Source organism: Takifugu flavidus, chromosome 12 (genome assembly GCF_003711565.1).
Source record: "Takifugu flavidus isolate HTHZ2018 chromosome 12, ASM371156v2, whole genome shotgun sequence".
NCBI classification, from domain to species: Eukaryota; Metazoa; Chordata; class Actinopteri; order Tetraodontiformes; family Tetraodontidae; genus Takifugu; species Takifugu flavidus.
The window spans coordinates 2,685,900-2,706,598 of record NC_079531.1 but is presented as its reverse complement, the minus strand read 5'-3'; the positions used below and the strand labels follow the sequence as shown (position 1 = coordinate 2,706,598).

At 46.3% G+C, this 20,699-nt stretch overlaps 2 protein-coding genes across 10 annotated transcripts; both read right to left on the bottom strand.

Moving 5' to 3' along the window:
• Window position 1: 1 nt before the first annotated feature.
• On the bottom strand, window positions 2–12,215 carry mtus2b (microtubule associated tumor suppressor candidate 2b). 2 transcript variants are annotated; one of them, XM_057048802.1, is made up of 15 exons: window positions 12,065–12,215; window positions 8,845–10,585; window positions 8,541–8,703; window positions 8,249–8,446; window positions 7,936–8,082; window positions 7,049–7,144; window positions 6,516–6,712; window positions 3,773–3,839; window positions 3,326–3,540; window positions 3,091–3,196; window positions 2,931–3,004; window positions 2,755–2,853; window positions 2,567–2,686; window positions 2,265–2,365; window positions 2–1,980 (listed from the first exon to the last, which is right to left on the bottom strand). In XM_057048802.1, the coding sequence occupies exons 2-15, from the start codon at window positions 10,432–10,434 to the stop codon at window positions 1,773–1,775; spliced, it is 3,381 nt and encodes a 1,126-aa protein (XP_056904782.1). In that variant the 5' UTR covers window positions 10,435–10,585; window positions 12,065–12,215; the 3' UTR covers window positions 2–1,772. The 2 variants fall into 2 exon arrangements, with proteins under 2 accessions (XP_056904782.1, XP_056904783.1); XM_057048803.1 differs by having other exon boundaries at window positions 2,265–2,362.
• A 281-nt stretch (window positions 12,216–12,496) lies between these two features.
• On the bottom strand, window positions 12,497–19,825 carry LOC130534560 (high affinity cationic amino acid transporter 1-like). Of its 8 annotated transcripts, none has more exons than XM_057048805.1 (14): window positions 19,714–19,785; window positions 19,403–19,468; window positions 17,574–19,191; window positions 16,760–17,176; window positions 16,537–16,695; window positions 16,284–16,455; window positions 16,070–16,203; window positions 15,773–15,995; window positions 15,266–15,405; window positions 14,701–14,803; window positions 14,371–14,567; window positions 14,144–14,295; window positions 13,525–13,633; window positions 12,497–13,439 (listed from the first exon to the last, which is right to left on the bottom strand). In XM_057048805.1, the coding sequence occupies exons 4-14, from the start codon at window positions 17,136–17,138 to the stop codon at window positions 13,291–13,293; spliced, it is 1,917 nt and encodes a 638-aa protein (XP_056904785.1). In that variant the 5' UTR covers window positions 17,139–17,176; window positions 17,574–19,191; window positions 19,403–19,468; window positions 19,714–19,785; the 3' UTR covers window positions 12,497–13,290. The 8 variants fall into 8 exon arrangements, with proteins under 8 accessions (XP_056904785.1, XP_056904792.1, XP_056904787.1 ...); XM_057048812.1 differs by lacking the exon at window positions 15,266–15,405 and adding an exon at window positions 14,976–15,112; XM_057048807.1 differs by having other exon boundaries at window positions 19,710–19,756.
• Between the last annotated feature and the right edge of the window lie 874 nt (window positions 19,826–20,699).

The window sequence follows — 20,699 nt, the reverse complement described above, 5'->3', positions numbered from 1 at the left end:
CTTGTTGTTTCCTTAATATTATTTATTATTCAAGTACAAAGTGCAACATATAGAGTAAAGACATTGATGTCTCATCACTGACCACATGTAACGAGCTAAGCTACAACTAGAGGAATTCTGCTATAAGGGCGAATATATAAACCAACAAGTGTCAAACCTGAATGAATTATATCACCTGAATGCATGCGTTCAAATGTGTGGTGACAGAGAGTCTAGTTCTGAAATACCGAAGATGACAAAGGACCAACATCCACCCAGTGAGGAGTTTTTATACAAACAACAACGTCTGTAGTGTCCAACAAAAAGTAAATGAGATCATGTCCACAGGACACAGAGGCAAACAGTGCAATTAGACCACCTGATGGAGGAAATGATTAGTTTTATGCATAATAAGCCCCAAAAGTGAAAATTCAACAGTAAATGTAACTCGCCCGCGACCATATCCCATTCGGAGCAGATTTCTATGTTTTATGTTACACATGTTCATCAAACGAAGCATTTTTTCAGGCTGTTTTTGCACATTTACCAATTGCACTTTGCTCATTAAAAGATTGTGTACATCCAATAACTCCAATAGTTCAGCTGACTGGTCATGTAAACATGAGAACAACATATTTAAAGATAATAGAGAACTGAAAGTAAATAATAAAAAAGTGACAGTTGCCTCCTCTATAGTGACTCGTGATGCTTCTCAAGACCTGAGTTTATTCTCGACAATGAGAAAATGAGGTAAGAACTTGCGGAGTTTTGTGATTCTTGATTCCTGTGTTTTCGAAAAACAACACCAAGAAAGAAAAAAACGTTTGGAACATTGTGCCGACTGCACAGTCAAATGCTGAATGAATAATTGGAAGCCATATTGAACCTTCGCCTGAGGTTTCGTTGATTCAATTAACAAGAAAGTAGCTGCACACCAGTAACACAACGATCAGGTGGTCTGGGTCAGTCCGTGAATGGATGATGATGATGATGAAGATGAAGCGCTGTTTTAGTGGAAGGATGAAGCATTAACTCTCTTTGCTCTGTAAAGAGGACATCTGGGGCTTTTCAGTGCTACCAAATGTACAGGGGTGGGGCTTTGGTACCTGTCACTTCCTCGTTCAGGAGGAAGTTAAACTCATTCTACTAACTAGTTGCCGTCACAGTTCCATTTCACATGTATAGCGTTCCAATGGCACATGATATCTTAAAAATAATTTTTTTTTAACCTATTTAACCTGGCGAGGTCAACCTCAATGAAACTGGAATATTTCGGTGGTGCGTTTAGGTACACTGTGATCAATGGTTCCCTCCGGATCTATCTAAGGTAAGACTACTGTTGGTGCGTCTGTTAGTTTGACCTCTGCCTTAGTGAGGGCTGCTGGTGGTGGACAATGGACAGCAACGGTGAGTCTGGTGAATGGTGTGTGCATGTCTTTGTCTCTGGCATCCATCGTCCTGAGCACTGGTGAGGAGGCGATGACACGGATGGAGGTGAACATGAGGCACTCTTTCCTGCTTGCTGTAATCAGGGACCTGCAACTGGATCCAGGCGTACAATTCCCTGTTGCTGAACATTATCGTTGATACAATTCTTTAGGTCAGAGGGAAAATGAAGTCCTGTGGTTGGTCTTTGGAAATACACAGCAGTGGAGAGAAGCTCCTCCTCCCCAACAAACAGGCATGGACCATCTACATTGTGTGAAATCCTACTCTTTTTTTTATCTCAGAGAAACATTCAGCTAAAAAATGTAAAAACGATGTTAAAAAGAACGCATGACATTCAAGTTCTTTCATTGGTGGTACGAGTGAGGGCGAGCAGGGGAACCCGGCACGGAGGACACTCGATGGATGGGGGAGGAACTGGGGGACATCCGAGGACTCAGCTCGCCCGTCTGGAGGCGCCAGAGCAGCTCTTCGTTGGTGCGACTCAGACGCTTCTTCTCGTTGCTCTCTTTCACCACATTCACTTGCAGGTTGGCGTTCTCCTCTGAGAGTTGCCTGATGAAGAAAAAGCCCAGAAATGAAGCTGCTAATGTGCTACCTTTAAGCCCTGGGTCTACAACACAGTAATAGACAAGTTGGCCATCACCATTCACACACACGCACACACACGCACACACACGCACGGACACATTGGGACAATGTGAAGTCTCCAATCAAGACAATATACATTCTTTTGGTCTGTGGGAGGAAACCAGAGTCTGTGGAGGAGCAGGAATCTTATAACCAAAGCCCACCCAAGGTAGTTTTTAATCAGCGCTAAGTCTGGGGACTCATCTGACCTGGAAACAGCAATGTTCTTGTCGATTCTTATCTTGAGGTCCTCGTTCTGCTGCTGTAACACTTGGAGTCTCTCCTCCAGGTAGACATTCTTTTCAGCCTGCTCAAAAACACAGCACGAAAGGTGCGCAGCATTACTTTTCAGCATTAATGTTCTAAAATGCAACGAGGCGTAAATACATGTTTGCTAACTGGTGTCGTGAGGACAGGCGTCAGGCTGGGGTTGGGTAGTTCGGATCAACTCGGGACAGACCATTTCACTGGGACCTGTACCATAGCACCAATGTAGACATTTAAAGCTTACTATTTTCTCCAGTTCTGAGATCTTTAAGTCCTGTTGATGAATTTGTTGATTTTTCATCTCCAAAACTTCCTTCAGACTCTTTAGGTCCTCCTCGATGTGTTTATACGGGGCTAAGGCCTCCTGGTAACAACAGACGGCATTAGCCAAAGCCTGATTTGTGCGCCTGGACCGGATCACGCGGCCCTCACCACTATCTGCTCATCTGTGCTCCTGCGCAGAGCTTCTTCAAAACGCTTCGCTCGGTCCCGGAGGCTGCGGTTCTGGAACGTCAGCGTGTCCACCTGATCCTAGTGTGGATGAACGCACTCAAGTATTAATTACGATGCTAATTAAAGAAACTTGTTACTTTGAGGTCGGCATTTACCTGCAGAGACAGTCTGATCTTCTCAAACTCTTCTTCCAGAGACTTTGTCTGTTGCTCATGGGCCATTTTCAGGTCTAACACATGCACGAGCTGAGTGTCATTGTCCATCACATGCAAACGGCTCGACTAAATATGAGAGCTCCACCTTTGAAATACTTACTCTTGACCGTTCTGGCATGCTCCTCCTGCAGGGTGGCCACAGTGTCGCTGTGAGTCGTCTCCATCTCCATCAAAGAGGCCTCATGGCTCTCCCTAATCTCCTCGATCTGCACCCAAGAGTTGAACATTAACCGTCTAATAAGAGTTTCGATTTCTAATCAACCTCACTTGCGGGACTCTTGGGAAAGGGTTTCACAGCATTTCCTCCAGGCCTCGTTCGACATGTCCGTACCCACCTGCTCTTGCTGCTGGAACTGCAGCTCCTCCAGCTCACTTTGGTGTTGGCCGTGCAGGCTCTCGGTCTCAGCCATGTGCTGGGCCTTCAGCCGCTCCTCCAGCGCTCCCAGCTCCCGCCGCTGCTGAGCCCGCAGTCCTTGCAGATCAGCCTTAAAACGACACTCCAGTTCCTGCTTCTCCTGCTGCAGTTGCTCCCAGTGTGCGACACTGAAAGCTGGGACACGACAGGGAGATTCAGTTTGTCTCGCCCCAAAAATGAATTGCAAATGAATTGAGCTCTTTCTAAAATGCACAGAAAGTAGCCGGGCGTGGAGCCGGTCGTGGATTCCCAGGACTCATCCCATGAGGGAGGGTACTGTGTGATCCACGGTGTGTCGGACAGAGTGTGAGTGAATGACTCATAGCTTTCTCCACTCCCGATGGTGCCGTGTGTCTGTCCCACTTACCCACTTCATCCCTGATTCTGGCGAGCTCCAGGGACAGTTCCCTCTCCTTCACGATGGCACGCTCACTCTGGAACACCCACACACACGATAGAAGTCAAAACAGCTTAAATATACTGTATATTCAGAAGGAAATTTGATTTTAGATTTATAGAAAGCAGGTAATACGCAAGTCCCAGGCCTACAGGGGCATCGTTGACAGAGGTGACTCACAGAGGAAAAGAACATTGATACAAAAGAACTGATACAAAATCCTCTAAACTACAATGATGTTTTCAGATCCTCAGTTATGATGAAACGTGCAACAAGTTTGAAATACAATGTAGCTCAGGAAGCGTTGGGCTACAGGTGATGCATGAATAGGTTAAGAATATGCGGCGGAATAACGTCGCAGGAAATCTGCCACGATGGGAAATAAAGGGTGGAGACGGAGGGAGGTGCGTTGGGGCGTCAGAAGAGGCGTGGCGCTGCTCTCCAGATTAGATGATCTCATTTCAGCCCTGGTTCAAATCAGAATTACACCAGAAACATTTGCATTTGCAATAATGGCATCCACTTGGGATTCTCTGCACATTTTTAGTAGGGAATGATGTCAACCTCTGGTATTATCTCACATCTGACCTTATGAAGGACGGTATATCTCTCTTTTTACCACCATTCACTTAAAGCTGCAGTAACTCCTCATCCTCCCACCCAAGCGTCCCCCGACTCATCTCAACGGGGGCTTTGTGACAGGCATTTTAAATGTCTGATCTGATATTCCGCCCTCACCGAGCCAACCTAATGCCAGTAATGACTGTTTCTCGCATCTATTACGCTGCTATTTCTACAGTATTTTATCAGGCCTTTCATGTGTACATGACTAAAAAATAATTCAATGTTCACCAGATAACAAAAAAAATTAATCTCAAAAAACTGCAATACAATCGGTGGATTCCAAACGTGTTTTTTGTTAGCCAATTATTTCAGCACTGTAAACTTTACGATTTGGACAATAGGGCATTGAAAGAAAGGGCATTAACTCTCGAGGAAAGTTAATTGATGTCCCTACAGCCTGAACCCATCAATTCAGCTCAGTTTTAATGGGACCATAAAACCTGGAACTGCATGGCTGATTTATTTGGGCATTTTGCCCTGTTGAAAGTAAAGTGCAGCGACCAACAGAAGAAGCCACATTACACTGAGCAAGTCTGAGGCAAAGTGAATACTCATGTGATGTGATCATCCCTAGTAAAAGCAACACACATGTAGGCAGGTAACCACGGTAGCCACGAAATCATGAGAAAATGATCACAAAACCCCAAAAAGTATGAAAAAAGGAAAAATAAGGACAAGCAGAGCAGCAGCATTATGTAACATCCCTGAAAACTACAGAGAAAAGGAGGGCCGGTGCGACAGAGCAGCCTGCTTTGACTCAGCACAATCAGCCACAGATTCACCATTTCTCCACCGACTCTGAAAAGAAGTAGACATAAAGACACTGTCCGATTCTAACGGAGCACACGCGCATGTACAGACATGCATGAGAAAAGGAAATCCTGATGCTGCCGCCTGAAGAAACGATGCTTTTTTTTACCGGTGGGTCCGCACAGTGCAAAGAGAAGAAATGGAGCCCGCAGCAGCGATGGTCCATACCAGGCTAGCATGCAGCAGCATCCCTGAGCCGACAGTAGCACTACAGAAGCAAATGTAAGGAAGATACAGACCGGGAGGGGGGGCAGAGAAAAGACTGGGGAGGAGAGATTTTCAACTAACACTCACCTCTGTTCCTGGTCTGCAACCGGCATTTATCCCGACTGGAACAAAGGCTGCAAGCACCACTCTGTGTGCTCTCCCCTCAACCCCCCACCAACACACCCTGCATCATGTTCATACGCATGCCAGGGAGCAGCGCGCGCACACAGCACACAGCACACACACATGCAGTGCACACAGGCTTGTGCGAAAAAGAAAGGAGCCAGAGGAGGTGGGGGGAGGGAGATGATCAATAAATGATCTATAATCTGGTCCTCCGCGGCTCACCGTGGTATTTCTTTGACGTACAGATCACATCAAACCCAAAATACTGTAGCGCAAAGGCACCGAGAATGACATCATCTTAAAGATGCAAGAGCATCTGAGGCTGCTTTTCAATCCACACTAAAAACGTGCAGTTTTTATGAGCAGTCACGGTGCTGCTGTGGTGGGAGGAGGAGGAGGAGGAGGGGGGGGGGTTATGCCGGGAATCAGAACCTTGATTCAGTTACCAAAGCAAAGTGATGCAGAAATACAAGCTGACACAAACACACGTCATATCAGACAGAAACAAGCTCTGAGAGTGGAGCAGCCTTTTAAAGCTTCAACATAATCCCACCCGTGATTCCGGATGCATTTTAGCTGCTGAAAACCGAGAAACCAGATGCAAACAAAGCCAGAAGATGGGAACTCCAGCACTGAGAGGCAGACAACGCTCAATACCAGTGCAGGAGCAGATATTCTCCCTGCATAACAAACACTTCAGCCCAGTGATTCTGTAGCCACTAACAGTAGTGATCTCACACTGCAGGAGAACCCTCCCATCAATCATTAATAAATCTGATGGAACCCCACGGCATCGACCATCCAGCGATTGGAGAAGAGCCCAAATCAAAAACACCCAAAGCTCTCACAGCAAATGTAAATACGAAACAATAAACTCTTGATTTAGCGCGGCGCTAAAAGCGACTCAGAGTGCTTCAACATGAGGCGAGAGTGAGAGCATCCTTACCTTATGGCAGAAGTGCTGAGTCGTGATGCTGAACACATCCAGGCACAGCGAGGTCCTGTTGAACTGAGCCTGAAGACTCTGTAGCTGCCGGGCCTGTTCATCACAGCGGTCACGCAGCTGCCGGATCAAAGCTGGGTCCAGCTCCGGTGCCCTCTGTGTCAGACCAGCCCTGTGAACCTCTGCAGCACGTCCACGAACTACGCACACAAACAAAAAAACATTAAAATCACTAGCAATCTCAAAGGATCGGTAAAAGCAGGAACAAATATTTTCTTCTGTAAGTGGAGCTTCATTTATGTGGATGTCAAAACCAAAAGTGACACTGGAATAAGTGCTGACTGTGTTGATATAAAGGAGCCATCTCAGCATTACAGCCACTGTATCCTGTTGCTATGGCAACAGCAGAGCTCCATGAGTGTTGCAATGAAAGATGGAAGAGTGAAGTGCTTTCTTCCTAGACTAAACCCAAAGCTATTAATGAATGTACAGGAACATGTATGTATATTAAGTGTCATGTGATCTGCAACACTCACCGGGGGACTGGGGTTTGGGAGAAACCACTGCAAACCTTGGAGGGGAGGATTTTGGTATTACAGCTTCTCTGTCCTTTTGAAAATCTCTCCTAGAAACTGCCAATGAGATATCATGTGTTTTATTATTTATTTTTATAGGTACTGTTTACATGTGCATTAATTAAAAAACAATAATTGATGGCAAATATATATTTTAAATAAATCCATGTTGATGATTTAAATGCTGATTAAAACAACTGCACCATTACGCCACTGCAATACAGCAGAATTTGCAGTATTTCTTGCCAAAATGGCTGTTTAAAAGCAGAATAATCACGATGGGAAAGACTAGGAAGTGTGGTGTGTTACAGTCGCCACTAGCTGGAGCTTTTGCTTCAAGTTGGAGCTCTAAGACTGGTCATGGTTTTCACAGAACCACGCACACATCACTAGATGGTGCTGATTCTCAACACCCCCCCCCCCCCATTCTCAACACAAATCTCAGCTGAAACACGTCCAGTACGTCCTCTGAGAGGGAGTACAGCAGCGCTGTGGTGGGGATGTCTTTTAACTTCTAGTCTAATCTTTTAAGTAAAACGCTCACAGGAAGACACTGACAGCTCTTTTCTACTGACCAAAAGAGTTTCAGAGTCGTCTGCATCGCTGTCAAAGCACCACAGTGACACGCTGACGTGCCAGGAAAAAACAGACCTACCTGCATTTAAATGAAGGGCGTCATGAGTTGCATTAGCGAGATGCTAAGCTACCAGCTCCCTAAACGCTTTCAGCGCTCATTTACACACAGGGCTGTTGTCTCTAGAGGCATCTCCGACCAAATATACACCGTGCACGTGGGCAGAAACACAGATCAGCAGGGCGCTTGTTTCACCCGAGTGCCGCAGTCCTACCGAGCGGCGAGCATCGCTGCGGCGGTAGCGAGCGGCGCTTTAGGCCGGGGGTGTCAGGAGGAGCAGGGCTGTTCTCAGTGTGAGGAGCTTCACTTGGACGTGTCGGAAGTTTGTGGCGAAGCGAATCATCAGCGTCGCTGCCTGGATCTACAGAGGCGAAACCAGATACCAGATAAGAGAAGACGACCCGATGACCTGACAGAACTGTGAAGTCTTCCAACCACACAGTTGGTGATCGGCTGAAAGTCCCTTTGAAGGTAAAGAAAAAGAGGAATCGACACTATGACATAAATCAACGTAACTAGAGACTCACGCTGAGCATGCCCACGGGCATCGGCGTGACCGCGGTCATTTGACACGGACGAGACGCTGGAGCTCCGGACAAATCCGAATGTGGCAAGATGGGCTGCTGGCAGGGTGGAGAAGCCCGGAGGACGCAAACCAGTTTGACCCGGTTTGAGCAGGAGGCTCTTCGGCGTGACTTCTCTTCCTCCTGACCGCTTTAGTTCACCTTGAAACAGGAAGGAAATAGAACAATGTGACAGAAAAACCAAATTTAAAAAGTGCGCTTTAATTCACAAGCAGGACGCGAAGCCTCGTCTCACCTGTGGGGTCCTGGCAGTTTTGGCTTGGGCCTGTGGTTGACCTGTGACCTGCCTGTTGGACCCTGGTCTTGGCTGCAGGCTGCCTGGTGACTGCTCCTAAACCCAGCTGAGGCCTCAGAGTTCGTGCTGAACAGTATCCACCGCCTCCCTCCTGAGGAACAGGCTGTTAAGTGACACCAACAGGACTGCAATCAGAATCAGGACTTTAAATAACGGCCCAGTAACCAACACACATAAACGGACATTTCCTGCATTTGCTACTCAATTCTATGTGATGTGCATAAACAGAAAGTGAATTTGATACCTCCTGGGGACATTTCATTGGTATATCCTCATGAAAACTGCCTGACTTCCTGCCCAGTCTTTGAGGTACGCTGCCGCTTAACGCTTTCATCCCGGTGGCAACCGTTCCTGAGGGGTGGTTGTCTGTCTTCTGCATCTGTTTGTCAAACAGGAAGTTGGAGGAACATGGCGCCGCTGTGGACTTGACTTGAAAACCAGCTTTTTGGTCTTTCTGAGCTTTGGGGCTGGGGTAGGAACTTCCTGGGAGTGAAGCAACTTCGAGCGACGCGTCCGTCCCCTGTGGTCTGGTTTGAGGAGTTTTCCGAACATAGGTGATGATTTTTGGACGGATGTTTTTGGCCTTCTGGGGTGGCGAAGACTTCATGGGTTCGCTTTCCTTCTGCTGAGGCGCGACGGGTTTGGGGATGCCGCTGCTTGAACTCGCCTTGGCTGGTAGTTTGCTAGTGCCACTGAAGCTTTTCTGAGGGGAGCCGCTTCGCTCTGAGCTCAGCGCCCTGGGACCCTGAGCCCTGGCTGGAGAACCAGGCGGGCGTCTCACTGGGGAGGAGGAGGTCGTTTTGGGGGAAGTGGGAGTCGAGGGCCGGCTGGGGCTCCCCCAAGGTCTCCTCCTCTCCAATCCGGTGGCGATGTTGTCAAACGAAGGTTGTTTTTTGAAACTCCTGTCAAAGGAGTTTTGCTTTTTCAGCGTGTTATCGAAGGATCCTTGTTTTCTGATGGCTCTGGAGTCGGGTGAGGACTGAGTGCCTCTTGTGCTTGTCTTATGTGGGCTGCCATGCCCGGCAGTGGTCTCATCAGCTTGTGTGCTTTTATTCTTTTTAGCACCAGTGTCTTCGTGGGAGTTCCGTGCCGCAGTCGCATCTTTGTGCTCACCATTTTTCTCTCGATTAAAGCCTAAAACAGCGCCCCCTGCTGCATTTATCTGGTTATTGTTCTCCCTGTAGTCATCACTGACGTTACTGCGCTGCACTGCGCTGTTGTTTGTGTGTAGTTGGGAGTTTGCATTTGCTGCTTGAGTTGCTGAATTTGAATTCATGTCTACAGCTTTTTGCTGTATTGTGCTTTTTTGGCATGAGTGAGATAGCTCATCTCTGGCCCTTCCTTCAGTCTTGGAGTCTGCCCACTGGGCCCTGACCGAAGCATCTCCAACATTGTCCATGGTTGAAATGGTGGACACGCAAGAGATGAAAACATCGGCTTCTGAGTGCATCTCAGTTCGGGATTCTTCTGTGCTGTATTCCTGCTCAACAGCTCCCTGCACAGTCCACTTTTTAGCTGCCTGACTTTCAGCTTTCAGCTCCACCTCAACGTCTTTTCGGTCTTTAAGTCCAACATAGTCCTCTCCGTCTTCCACCAGGTACGTCTCCAGCTCCTGACACTCCAACATCTCAAACTCAGCCAGCTCGGGATCATCACACTGGGAGTCTGGACCCCATCCCATGACTTTGTCCTGCAGCACACTGCTGGTGTCACCTGTCCTCCCATCATCTTCCTGCTGAATAGCGTTAGCATTAGCATCGCCATCAGCCAGCACTCCTTCCACCCTATTGTTATTATGTAACGGCCTGTTGAAAGGCTCCTCTCTTTCACACATTTTTGGGAAACAGTTGAGCGTTCACAGTGGCCCGATGAGCGCTTTAAAAACCATCCTCCGTTGCATCGATCGCCTCAAAGAGCTGTCTCACATTCTGTTACTTTTCCCGTTACTTTTAAAATGGGTCCTGGTAGTGAGAAAGGTCCCGGTCCTGCGTGAAGACAAATTACAAGAATCTTTTGAAAATCTGATGATTGTCCATTAATGATATACAACATACAGCATTTGAATCAGACATTTAGACTCAACATATGACAAAAGTAGGCCAGATCTTGATAATGGAAAGGTAGGTCAAGATCGTGCATGAAACAGTCGGTAATAATGCCCCATTCTAAATAAAAACCCCTCTCTGGTCTGAGGTCAGTGACCGAAAAGCCAGACGTTTAACAGAGAGTCAAACGGGTCATTAGGCACCATTTTAACGGGCTAAACTGAGCTAAAGCAACAAATGTTCTTGTTTGACCCTGATGATGAAACCTGAGGGAGGATCCTTCGGGTCCACTTGCAGCCTCTCTGATGTTCATGTACAGCGGGAAATAAAAGCTGAACATCAATCTGTCAAAGTGAATGAGAACTGAGTCTGTCAGGGATCTACGGTGAGTGAATCTGGGGTGTCAGTGAATTCAGTGGTGCAGCAGATACAGATCTGCTGCACTGATCATCTGAACATACTGATCGTGCTCCTCCAGCTGATGCAGCTCCTGTTCTGACAGGATAACCTCAGGATGCAGTCTGAGGAAACTGATGTTCCTCCACCCCAACATGCTTCCTCGAGCGCACTTCCCATCCCCCCACTGTTCAGCATCTACCCTGCCACCTGCTTCTCCACATGCAACATGATGGCAACACCTTCATCAATAAACGGCTCGTGTTTCTCAGCGCACACGTGCACGTCAGCTACTTGCGTGTGTCCGGGAAACCGAGGCAGCCCCCAACCTTGACTGGGTAAACACAAATCAGCACAGTGATTAAGGCCTTCTTTTCCTTTTCTCACCGCTTTAACAGGAGTCCTCATAAAATATTGAGGATGGATGAAAATGGAGGCAAAGCTCTCCCTCCCATATTTCATGACTGCTCCAGCGGATCACAACTTCTTTGTGTAGCCACCAAAGATTAAAAAAATATCAAGCGAGGGCTAACTATAGTGCAAAATCTACATGGAACCAAATATTGGATAAGCTACAGACACTTGTTCATACAGAAAAGCATCCAAAAATGCCTCCATGACCAGTATTACTGGTACTTAAAGCAGCATTTCCCATAGCTTAATATTATGTAACACTGCTTATTGATAAGTGCATCAAAGAACCTAGAATACCTTAGATATTTTTAAATGTTCCTTTAGGTTGTATCTAGTGTGCACACGATTTCTAACAGGGAGACAAGAGGTCTCTTTGCCGCATAAAAGTCTAACCACCATTGAAAGATGAGCAGCTACAGTCTTTATTCTCTTCCATTGAGGGTACCTGCAGCTTATTTAGATTACCCAGCGACATCATAATCGCAGCATCCATAATCCTTCAACAGGACCATCTGCAGGTGAGCCTGCAGAACCAGCGGCGTCGCTAATAAATCGAATTCAGGCAAACACGCCCACCCACCGTGGCCGCAATGAAATGGTGAATCTTACCGTTCGAATCCAGCGGATCTGCCGGAGAGGAGCGCGAAAGCGGCCAAGGAAAGGAGGAGGATGGGTACTCCAGGTTTCAGGGTGTCAGAAAGCGTCTGCAGCATCGCTGCAAAACAGGGAGGAGAGCAGCCCAACGCCAGGTTCGAGGCGCGCAACAGCGGCCCCTGCTGGCGAAAACCCCCGCTGCAAATAACGACTGCCCACATGTCAATAAAAGGCCCACAAACATAAATGAAAACCACAGACCGACTCTTAGTTAAATAGGAAAATTATGCTAAAGACCTCTTCAGTTACCTCCTTTGGTTGGTAATAATCCCTTGGCCTTTGACCTATATTTGAAAAAAGCAAAGGGTTACTGTCAGATGTCCACTGTGGGTTTCCAGAGAAAAAAAAGCTTTAATAAATATTAATGATAAATAATCAGCAGCAACCTTTAGGTGTTTGACTTTATTTACAACAGAAAATATACAGATAATGTACAACAGTACATAGATATTTACCCACTATCAAGCAGCTGAGCTGAGTGATACCATTCATTTTAAGTTCATAAAATTTTAAAATGTTATTAATGTAGCATGCAAGGGTTTCTTTCATAAAATCAATTGCCATTGCCCTTTTTTATTTAAAAAAAAGCATTTAAAAAAACAAAGAAAAAAGCCCAAACACCACAATGACAGACCACAGAACGAGATGAAATTGGCTGAATAGCATTGTCATAAAGTTTACAACAAATAACATTTCCTTCTATATTTACATTTAATAACGTTTTTCTTCATTTACTATTTAACAACACAGGCCTCTTTCAGGTCAGGAGGGCAGGTTCTCGACAGAGGAGCTGAGCCTTTTCTAAATAACGGCGTCTGTCTTATTTGTCACAACTGTAATTGGACATCAGATGCCATCAAAGAGTAAAATATTAGGTGTTGGAGGAAAACCAAGATGACTTTTAATAGTCAACATCTCCGGAGGTTAAACTGGCTAATTTCCAGTACCAATGGCTGGTCAAAAGTTCAAACTTTATCTATTTCTTACACCAATAGCAGCCCTTTGGCTACATAATAAATGTTGTTGCCCATAAATGCACGTTTGGGATGTAGCAGATGCACCTCAGTGTCCATACTTCTCTCTAACGTGTAGCATCAACGCCGTGGCTGGAGGCTACAGCTATTTGAAAGTAATCTCAGGCTAACTCGAATGGCCAGAACTGACGCCTGAACCTCCTCTTCTCAGGAATCTTCATCATCTCCTGTGGTATTGTGGTAGAAGGCCTCCCTCTCTACAATCATGGGCTGCCCCTTGATTTTGCAGGCGGGGGTCGAGGTCACCACAGCCTCTGCACTTTTGCGAATGCCATATGTGAAGTAGATCAGGAAACCTGTGCCAGAAATTAATGAATAATTACTACTAATGAATATTACCACAGAAGAAGGATGAGACATGATGTGGTGGTTAAACTGTACCTAAAGTCATCCAGATGGCAAAACGCATCCAAGTCCCTTTGTCAAGCTGCATCATCAGATAGATGTTGATGAACAAACTAGCAACTGGGAGAAATGGAAGTAATGGGACCTGTGAGGAGAGAGAGAATGAGGGCGAGAGAGAGAGAATGAGGGAGAGAGAGAGAGAATGAGGGAGAGAGAGAGTGTAAAAAAGTTACACTCAAGGCACATACACACATTTATCCATGGCAACGCAGCAGAACAGCAACAATGGCCGCCACTTTTCTGGCGAACAGCTTTCTATTTCTGGAGCTTTGGCTCTCTTTCTGCAAACACTCGATGCAGGCCCACACACATCAGCAGTCCCACACACACACACACACACACACACACACACACACACATGCATCCAGCAGTATAACACACATTCAGCAGTATCATATACACCGCAGTCCCACCCTGCAGTCCCGCACACACACACACATCCAGCAGTACAACACAGTCCCTCACACACACTTGGGCCTGCAGGGAGGGAGTGTGGTGTGTGTGCTCATTTCCCGTCAGTGTGTCCATGGGTGAGCAGGTGGAAGAAGACAATGATAGAGCACAGAGAAGGACAGTGTGAAAGACGGCGGTCCACCTTGAAGACGAGCTTGGCACTGCTCTGCGGCTGCCTCCACACAACGAAGGTGAGCATCAGACAAAGTGCCAGGATAACGCCGAGGACGCACAGCGACCAGGTTTGGAACCCTCCGTGGACAGCCACCACGCTGAAGACAAACACCAAAACACCTGGAGGCAGAGATGGGATCAGACATTCGACATCATCCAGCAGCCACGGTCACCTGAGCCGCACGGACTCCTCACCGAGCACACAGGTGCACACGCTGACAACAGACCCAGACTGAGGAGACGGTTCCGTGCATGAAGGCACAAACAGATTTCTGAGGGTGAAGCGGTCCTCTGGTGGAGGCAAAATATCCTCTTTGTAAGAATCAGTCGTTCCAAGCTCCTCCTGAGTGTTGGCCATCTCGTAGGCAGAGGCGGGATGTTCCGGTCGGTACCTTCAGAGAGCAAATTCAGATCAGATACGGATCACACACATTTATTATGAGGACCATCATGGATGTTTCTCCATTATTATCAACAGTGTATTGAGTGTTAAGGTCGGGACCGACCCAGACAGGTGGAGGGTACCTGAGGATCAGAACACAGGCAGCCACCAGAGAGTATGCCAGCAATGTGCCGATGGACATGAGGTCAACCAGATCCTTCAAGTCAAACAGGAACGCCATCACCGCTGCAGAAGACGCAAGAGCTCAGTTTGCAATGTCTTCAGGATAATGTTATTACATCAGTCAGTTTAAAAGAATTCGGTAGAGCTCAATTTCTTAATGATTGAAAGCTAATGATGGAAAGGTTCCTTCACAACAAGAGGCACCACATTTTAGCATCATGCTAGTGCGAGGTACCTGACAGAAGCCCCGCCACCATGGTGGAGAGGATGGGTGTCTTCCTCTCACTGACACGAGCCAGAAAGGAGTAGAGCAGACCATCTCGAGCCATAGCAAAGATAATGCGTGGAAGGGGAAACATGGAGCCAAGGAGACTTGGCAGGATGAAGGAAGAAGGAGGAAGACATTTATAAGTAAGAAGACGGAAGATGTGGTCTGGTTTAGCACAAGGCCTCAAATTCAGATTAGTCTATAAAAACATAGAACATAAGGACCCCCACCAGTTAGTAGGTGTAAGTCAGGCTCACCTGCCCAAGCACCTGATATTAGTGTAGCTGCTACAGGGGTTTTGGTTCTTGGGCTGATATTAGCCAAACTTTTGAAGAGCAGACCATCCTTTGCCATTGCCCACATCACTCTGGGCATTGGGAGCATGCCCACTAGCAAACTAGTGTGGAGAAAAAGGAAAATACGCTGTGCAAATGAGTGCCAAATGTTATAAAAGCGAGAGGGCGGGGGGGGAAAGATTAAACTAGTCTGACTTCCAGTTCAAATACAATAAAGCACAACATGCAAATAAAATAAACACTCTGCAAATAAACTGCTGGGAGTCTCTGAGCGTGTTAGTGTGAACGTTAACAAGTTCCACTCAGGAAATGTCTCTGCGGAAGCAACGGGGGAGACGGATTTTTTCAGTCAGCGGTTCTGAATAAGTACAATTATACGATAGATTAGGAAAATCATTCACTCTGCAGCATACAAAGGCTCTACAGAGGCGCAATGACTTCTCATGTGGCAGCAGGAGGAACCTTTACCTGGTTGACAAGGCACATAAAGAGCCAATGGCCACAGCGTAAGTGGCGCCATCCCAGCCCACGTATTTAAAGGCCACCGGCAGAGGACTGTTCTTGTCCAGTAGGTAATACGGCATCATGACAGTGAGTGCAGCGGACACGCCAAAGTAGGCCACGAAACAAATAAGGAGCGAGGCCACGATGCCCACGGGAATGGCTCGCTGGGGATTCTTCACTTCTTCCCCTGGAGAGGAAACGTAGCAGGAGGTGTCAGTTGCACCAGACTGTTGCTAAATGTTCAGGCATCGCCCATCTCACCTGTGGTGGCAATGCAGTCAAAGCCTATGAAGGCATAAAAACAGGTGGCGGCACCAGAAAGGACCCCAGACCAGCCGAAAGGCATGAAGCCACCCGCCCCGAGGACGTCCTCCGACAATGCAGGACTGGACAGACTGGAGACAGCGAGGAGGAAAGGACGCTCAGTGGAAAACGTCACGCAACGGATTTTGGCCGCACGCTTCCTGTAACCCACTTCAGACTGGAGTTGCTGGTGCTATTAAAGATTTCCTCAGGGTTCAAACTCCAGTTTTTCAGGTTTCCTTTGACAAAGCCCGAGATGATGACAAACACGAGCACAACCACGTTGACACTGGTGAAGACTTTATTGACCCAGGCTGACTCCTTCACTCCAAACGCAAGCAGGCCTGAGGGAAACAGGCTAATCGCGATCAGAACATCCAGCAGTTTCCTGAAAGCTCAAAGCTGAACTCTGTATCGAGTCTCACCTGTTAGGATTATTATGATGAAGACGGCAAATATGTCTGGATACTCCGCCAGGACTCCGGGAGCGTCCATCGTCATGTGTTGCCTGCAGAATTCCTCGATGTATTTGCCGATCATCTTGTCAAAGGTGGCGCTCCACGCCCGGGCCACGCTCGCCGTGCCTGAGCAAAGGCAGCTGTTTTTTGCCGACCAAACAGTCAATATCATCACTTGACATAAGCTTACCAATGACATAAGAGAGGATGAGGTTCCAGCCAGTGATGAAGGCCCACAGTTCTCCCACGGTCACGTAGGTGTAGAGGTAAGCTGAGCCCGTTTTGGGAACCCGGGCCCCAAATTCAGCGTAGCACAGACCCGCCAGGACCGAGGCCAGGGCGGCGATGAAGAAAGAGAGGACAATGGCGGGTCCAGACGTGTCCCTGGCCACGGCTCCGGCCAGCACGTACACGCCGGCGCCCAACGTGCTGCCGACGCCCAGAGCGACCAGATCGAACGTGTTGAGGCATCGGGAGAAGTGGGACTCTTCTGTGCTGCAGTCCATAACCTTCACTCTCAGGAGCCGCGACCCAATGTCCTTAAGTGTCGCCAGCATTTTGATCCGCATCTTAGCTCCCGACAGGAGAAACACGACAGCTAAGAACCCTGCGGACACGAAAGAGAACATTTACACATAATTCTCTTTTCTCATTTTGTGAAGTTTTTTAAATTTCATCAACCAGTCCCGATCACACAGAGGACATTTGTTCTCTTGTCAATGCCACAAACAAAAGTACATAAATGGCAAATTAAAAATAACTTACTGGAACAATAAATATGGCCTAATGCACATGAATTAATTATGTGCTTTTATTTCTACTTGTCATTTATTGTGAATATCTTATATTGTGGCAGAAGCCTCGTTAGTGTTCCTGAAAGCAGATGTTCACCAAAAAAAGCCACAAAAGACCACAAAAAAACCCCAACAACAATCATCAAACTCAAAATTGAGACCACAGCAAGGAATTGTACAAAAGTTGAAATCCTCTGACAGACTACTCACTTGGACACCAGAGGCTTCTGTCTCTCTTTTCTGGTTTAAACCCACTTTCCGCGCTGCTGTGGTGTCTCTGGAACAGTTTCCAGACTGGTTCATACGAACATAGAGAGGTCTTTACAAGTGCTGTTTACGCACGTGACAACAACGCCTCTCGGCACATAAACCATTCAGAACTCAGCTCACAAATAGAACAGTGACACCTGCCCTGACGCTGGGCAAAACACAACCCTTTTTAGGATCATTGCCTAAGGATGCAATAACTATTTAGCAATTAAACTTAGATGAGGAAGTCTGTCAAATCCAATCACGGTGTGAGTGTAAGAACTCATATAAACACAAAAGTGGGTCCACATAGATGTCCACAAAGACACAACCATCTGCATTCAGATGCCAAAAACCCTGTAAAGAGTTAAGAAGTAAGAAATGACCCCAACAGCGTCCATGTTCTTATTAAATCAAACAAAAGGTGAAGGAAAGAGGAGACGTTGATCGATATTTTTTTCAGGCAAATGTTGTGCAACACGGGGCGTTTGTCACATTGCAGGCCGGGCAAAAGGGTGAGAACAGCCAGGTGTTGGCAGCTTGCAACATAAGCGACAAGCAGCGATGGCGCTAAAAAAAGAGGGAGCGTGGGCAGGACAGGACCCAGCCCTCTTCTCAGCCAATCCTCGGCCTTGACACCTGCTGGTGACACAAAAGGGACATGTGCTTGTATTTGGAGCAGAGGTGTCACATGCTCGTTACTATCTGGCCTGATGTACATTCGCTCCTTCACGTGACATCAGCTGTGACATTGTTTACAGGTCCAGACGAGACCGGGCTCTCACAAGGATTCGCATAAAACCAAAACTTTTGGACTTGTACACTACATCTGCATGAAACTGAATAATTGGAAATGTTCCAGAGCAAAAGAGGAGATGCCTGCAGAACCACTTGTTTATCCAAGACTATCATACACAGACCTCTGATAAATTAAACAGCAGAAGGGAAGTTCAGGGACAAATGTGCCCCTGTGTGAACCTGCCTAACTCGCATTGCTGCGGGGATGGAACAAAGTGTCACGTGAAGATGATCATATTATACGCAGCTCACGGGCAAAACAAACAGTCCTGTCAGTGGGATGAAGACCTTGAAGGACCATGCTGACCTTGTAACCGGAACTCAACAGAGGGCAGCCACTTACTTGTACTCCACCTACTGGTCACAAACGGAATTGTTTCTTTTTCCCCAGCATTCTCAGGTTTCAGGAATCGTTGTGCAGAAAACCTAGTTTAATGTTTGACCATTAACTGCTAAAATTCGGCGAGGCATGTTTGTACACTGTTTTATATATCAGTGGTGCAGCAAACAATGTTACAGTCCCTAGGAGTTCCGAAGTCACAGTTACAGCACGTCACATTTTAGATCCGGGACCCTGTACATGGGTTTTATTGCATGTGTGACACCAAGTGCAGAATTACCACCACAATCTCTCTGATCTTTATACGTTGAGAAAAGGTTTCAGTCAAGGTGAACATGACAGTTGTCCCCATAAAGCCCCTCAGCTGGTGTCCCACCTGGCATGAACCTGCATACTTGGATAACCCGGGGGGTAATGATACCAGTTTACCACTGGATGTTCCTGTGAAGAATGAAGCTTTCATTGTTAAGGTGGAGAGGAAGCCTTAAACCCTCATCAGGCGTCATCAGTTATTTATTAGCCTTCTTCTTCTCCTTCATTAACTAATCTATTGTTCCATCAACATCAAACTAATTTTATCTACGAAACATGCATTTTAAAATGCAACAACTAGCCAATGATAAGGAAAAAAATGAAAATTGCGAAGGATCACCTGTACATAGAAAACACCTCCACAGCTGCAATAACTTCAAGCGCCTCCGTTCCTTAACATTTATCCCTGTTTTTAAGAATACACGCAAGTATTTAGGAACAAAAACACATATCTATCTGTAGTCACAGACACATTTCATCTGATTAGACTCAAAAACTAATTTAAAAAGGAAAGAAACAGAAGAAGGGGAAAACCTAATGACTGATTGCATCAGCCAGAGGGTTGATTTGATCCTCAGCCCATGTGTGACACAAGTATCGCTCCCACCAAGCTCTTCCTTTTTAAAAAAAAAAAAAAAATCGTTTACCTACTTTATGGAGACACCATTCAGCTGTTTATTTCAGTCAAGCTTAATCGGAATCAGTGAAGTCAGCTTCTGACAGATGGATTGTTAATAAACCGCGAATATTTGGCGACCTCCACGCCCACACTGCGATTACCACGCCCCTTCCATGGATGCTGTATTTACCAAATGCTACCGATAGATGTCAGTGTTGTAAAGTAATACAATCTTCTCGTTTTACCAACCTGATGATCTGTCAGCGGACCTCAGGTGGATTTGAAAAGATCAAATGTTTTTTTTGTAGTTTTTGTTTTTTTAATTTTTAATCATAAATATTTATGTCACTGCATTTAGCTACATGAAGATATCAAATCAATTCAAGAAGACCATGGATCGTGCTGCAAAGTAGATATACTCACACATGGGTAGTAATTACATTATTATTTAGAATGTACACTTTCCAAAAATTGTGCTAATAAATGACAAAATATAACATCCAGACACAATATTACACAAGAATGACTCATATAACCATGAAGATACAAAGGAAACTAGAGGACATGTTGCTGCAGGAGTGTTTACATTTTTTTGTTTTTCAGGTTTTGCTTTAACCACGCATTAACAAGAGCACACCAGGTCATTATGTAGTGTAGTGTGTACAGCATTCTCTTATAGTTATGACTAAGGATTGATCACCCTGGGGTCCAATTATGGATCCTTGATAAAAGGAAGTATGCATCTCCTGTGGGACTCAGAAGGGAGAAGGATGGTTGGAACCAATCGAGCTGGAGTTTTTTGCTTTTAGACACAAGTTGTGAATCACTTCTCATGGTCCTTCATGAATAAAATATAGAAGATTCGCTACAAATAAGAGCAGATGATCTTGTTCTTGTTCTCAGGGGCTCAGACAAATTTCATTCAAGCACAAATGGGCACTGAATAGACTAAAGATACCAGGAGACGGTATTACATGATCACTTACAAAAGAGAACGGGGGTCGTTTCGTGTCCCCGT